This window comes from Gymnoscopelus microlampas (assembly GCF_963454915.1).
Source record: "Gymnoscopelus microlampas genome assembly, chromosome: 20".
Lineage (NCBI taxonomy): Eukaryota > Metazoa > Chordata > Actinopteri > Myctophiformes > Myctophidae > Gymnoscopelus > Gymnoscopelus microlampas.
In genome coordinates, this window is record NC_139957.1 from 912825 (window position 1) to 916483 (window position 3659).

At 40.5% G+C, this 3659-nt stretch overlaps 1 protein-coding gene across 1 annotated transcript; it reads left to right on the forward strand.

Annotated features, from left to right (window-relative positions):
- Positions 1 to 231: 231 nt before the first annotated feature.
- Positions 232 to 582, forward strand: LOC311036240 (NADH dehydrogenase [ubiquinone] 1 alpha subcomplex subunit 5-like; the record flags this gene model as incomplete). Its single annotated transcript, XM_084044807.1, has 1 exon — positions 232 to 582. The coding sequence occupies one exon, from the start codon at positions 232 to 234 to the stop codon at positions 580 to 582; it is 351 nt and encodes a 116-aa protein (XP_083900933.1).
- Between the last annotated feature and the right edge of the window lie 3077 nt (positions 583 to 3659).

Sequence of the window (3659 nt, forward strand, 5' to 3'; positions counted from 1 at the left end):
GAAGGGTTAGGGGGTACACAAATGTTTTGGTCGGTGTCCAAAACTCACTTATAGGGGGCGGCTACACCGCCCCAAAAAGTGACATCATTGCTGATGACAAATGGTTTGGTCCAATGACATCAGCAATGATGTCACCAATTGTATGTAAGTGGAGAAAAGGAGATACAGACGTATAACATGCTATCTATTGTCTGTTATAACAGCCAACAGACAGGGTGACAACAGACAGTGATGGCTGGACTTGTAAAAAAGACCACAGGTCTGGTGGGCCTGGCGGTGTCTCAGAACCCACATGAGCGCCTGAGGATTCTCTACAGTAAGATCCTGGCATCTGTACAGACCATGCCTCAGGACGCCGCCTACAGGAAGTACACGGAACAGCTGGTCAATGATCGTTTCCACCTCGTCAAAACTGAGCCTGACGTTGGGACTTTGGAGCAGAAAATAAACTGTGGTCAGATTGAAGAGGTCATTTTCCAGGCGGAGTGTGAGTTGGCTCTGTCCAGGAAGATGGCAGAGTTCAAACCATGGGAACCGCTGATAGAGGAACCCCCTCCCAGCCAATGGAAATGGCCCATTTAAATGCCCATCTTTATCGTAATGATATATTATTGCCTTTTCAACCCTCTAAATCAGTGGTTCTCAAAGTGGGGTCTGGGGGCCCCAAGGAGTCCCCCAAACATGTCTGGGGTAATTTTAACGTCTACACAGGTTTGTGTGTGCACCCCAGACAGTTTTTAAGTTGCTAGATTCAGTATTTAGAACAGTTTAATTTGGTCAGACACGCCCCCTTCCTATATAAACCCATTGTAACTTCAAATTCCATTTTAATTAGGTTAGATTCATAGAAAACACACATCCTTGGTTCTGGTGACCAGTGTTGGGAAAGTTCACTTAAAATATGAACTAGTTCAAAGTTCAGTTCACAAATTTTAAAATGAACTAGTTCAAAGTTCAGTTCATAATTCAAAATTTTGAACTAAAGTTCATGGTTCAAAAAATGAACTAGTTCAGTTCTTTTTCGTTCTTTTTTTCCCCAATATATATTAGTGCTGTCAGGCGATTAAAATTTTGAATCGCGATTAAACGCATGATTTGTGTAGTTAATCGCGCGATTAATCGCATATTAATCGCATATTTTTTATTGGCTCAAACTTGAATGATGAACTGAAAGCAGTGCATTGTATTGTATATGGAGCAGGATGCATCCAAATATATTATTTATTATTATTGCTATACTTTTATTATTTATCCAATACATTATAAAACCAATGTTATTTATTTAATTTTCTTATACATTATATCCTCTCTGGTGTACATACACAAAGCACCCTATATTTATTATTTCCAGTGGTGTAAAGTAACTAAGCACATTTATTCAAGTACTGTACTTAAGTACAATTTTGAGGTACTTTTACTTTACTAGAGTATTAGCAGTTTTCAGTATTTACTTACTTCTACATCTCAGAGGCAAATATTGTACTTATTTTTTAATTATTTCAAAACTTGAGTTACTAGTTACTTTGTAGATTTTACAATTACATGAATCACTTCAGCCCTGTTTTGGCTATTGGAAAATAGCCGATCTACAAGCTCACAACAGGTCACGGTGCAACACAGTGAGCTTGTAGATCTGCTATTTTCTAAAGATTTTCATTCATGTTGGGGCTGATGATGGGGCTGGGCTGGGGGCTTGTCAAAGTGAGTGTATGACACTGTTAACATCAAAAGCCAGGTGCAGAAGTCCACTTTTAATGCCAAAATAAAGTCGGGTCGGACGTCTAGACTACAATATGACGGTCATTCAGAGGTTCGGGGGCCGGGGCTACCGTCCTAAAGTCGGCTGTTAGGCTACGGTGCTACGACGCATCAGCCACGTTCACTGGGTGAAAAAGGTGATATACCTGGATACATGGGCAAGGTATACACCCACCCAACATAAATGATAGGTGGGAGTTTTTCAATGAATGCGGGAGAGGACTGTTTACCTTAAAATGCCTTTAAGATACCTGGATATACGTCTCTCTTTTCTCTGCTTGGGAATCTTCCTTACACATGTAAATTAGAGGTTTGTTCAAACAATGGGAGGTGTGGGGTTCATAGAGGGGGGGGCTCAGAGAGAGAGAGAGAGAGAGAGAGAGAGAGAGAGAGAGAGAGAGAGAGAGAGACATGTCTGTCTGTCTGTCTGTCTGTCTGTCTGTCTGTGAGAGAGAGATATATACACACACACACACACACACACACACACACACACACACACACACACACACACACACACACACACACACACACACACACACACACACACACACACACACACACAGATCAGGTCTTGGGTCTAACACACACACACACACACACACACACACACACACACACACACACACACACACACACACACACACACACACACACACACACACACACACACACACACACACAGATCAGGTCTTGGGTCTAAATCTCAACTACTGTGCACAGTGGTTTAACTACTGATACTTTCTCTTTGATCTGGCTTAACTGTACAGTTGTGGCACTGTAAACACATCTGTATGCTATTCTTTCAATCGGTAGGAATGATGGCGCACAATCCGTCCGTGTACCTTGCAAATTCCAAATCTCGACAGGCCTCCCAAAGAAATGCCGGTCTGGGTGAGGATGCAACTCGGCAGTTGGGTCCAAACGGGGTACCTCAAAGCTTGAGTTGCTAGAACACCACTTATTGATACTTTTACTTAAGCAGAACAGTTGAGTACTTGTTCCACCAATGTCCCTGTTTAAAAATGATTGAATAAACACTAATAACCAAGGTTACTGTAGTAACAGAGGTCCTCTCTGTTACACAAGGTGCTGTACAACAAACAGTGGTGTGAAGTAACTAAGTACATTTACTCAAGTACTGTACTTAAGTACAATTTTGAGGTAATTTTACATTACTGAAGTATTTCCAATTGTCTATACTTTTACTTACTATTTTATTTACTATTATTTGAAAACTTTAGTTACTAGTTACTTTGCAGATATAAATGATTACATTATAAAACATACATTAACCACTTTAGCCTTATTTTATACATCAACAAGCTCACACGCTATTTTCAAACGTATTAGCACTTTTACTTTTGGTACTTTAAGCACATTTTGATACCAAAATGTGTTGTACTTTTTACCCATATCACAAACAAGGCTACTTTATGTGTGTTTTCGTTTGTATTTTGGGGGATAGAGATTAGATTACATGCAGACACAACATTTGCATGATAGGTGTCGATGGTTTATGTTCCTATTGTTTCATGTTTCACTCCTGAGCACCGCCTCTTCACACCGTGTCTGTGAGATGTCTTTGAGCCAGTGTTGCCAGGTTTTTTTTATAATAAATTTGCACCAAGAATTGTATTTGAAAATAGCAGTCTACAAGCTCACAACGAGTTGCATCACGAGTATATCTTGTATAGCTTGTATATCTGCCATCTTCAAATAGCCGATGTATACAGTTGGTAGGTTTAAAGTGCTCATGTGAGTCATGTGACCCATAATCGCTTCTATTGGGCTTGTTTTTCTAGACCTGCTTGCTTGTTTCTCTCACAGAATCTGGCAACCCTAGCCACAGCACGGGGGCGTGTATTAGCCAAGGCACCAAGTTGGCTTTACAGGATAGC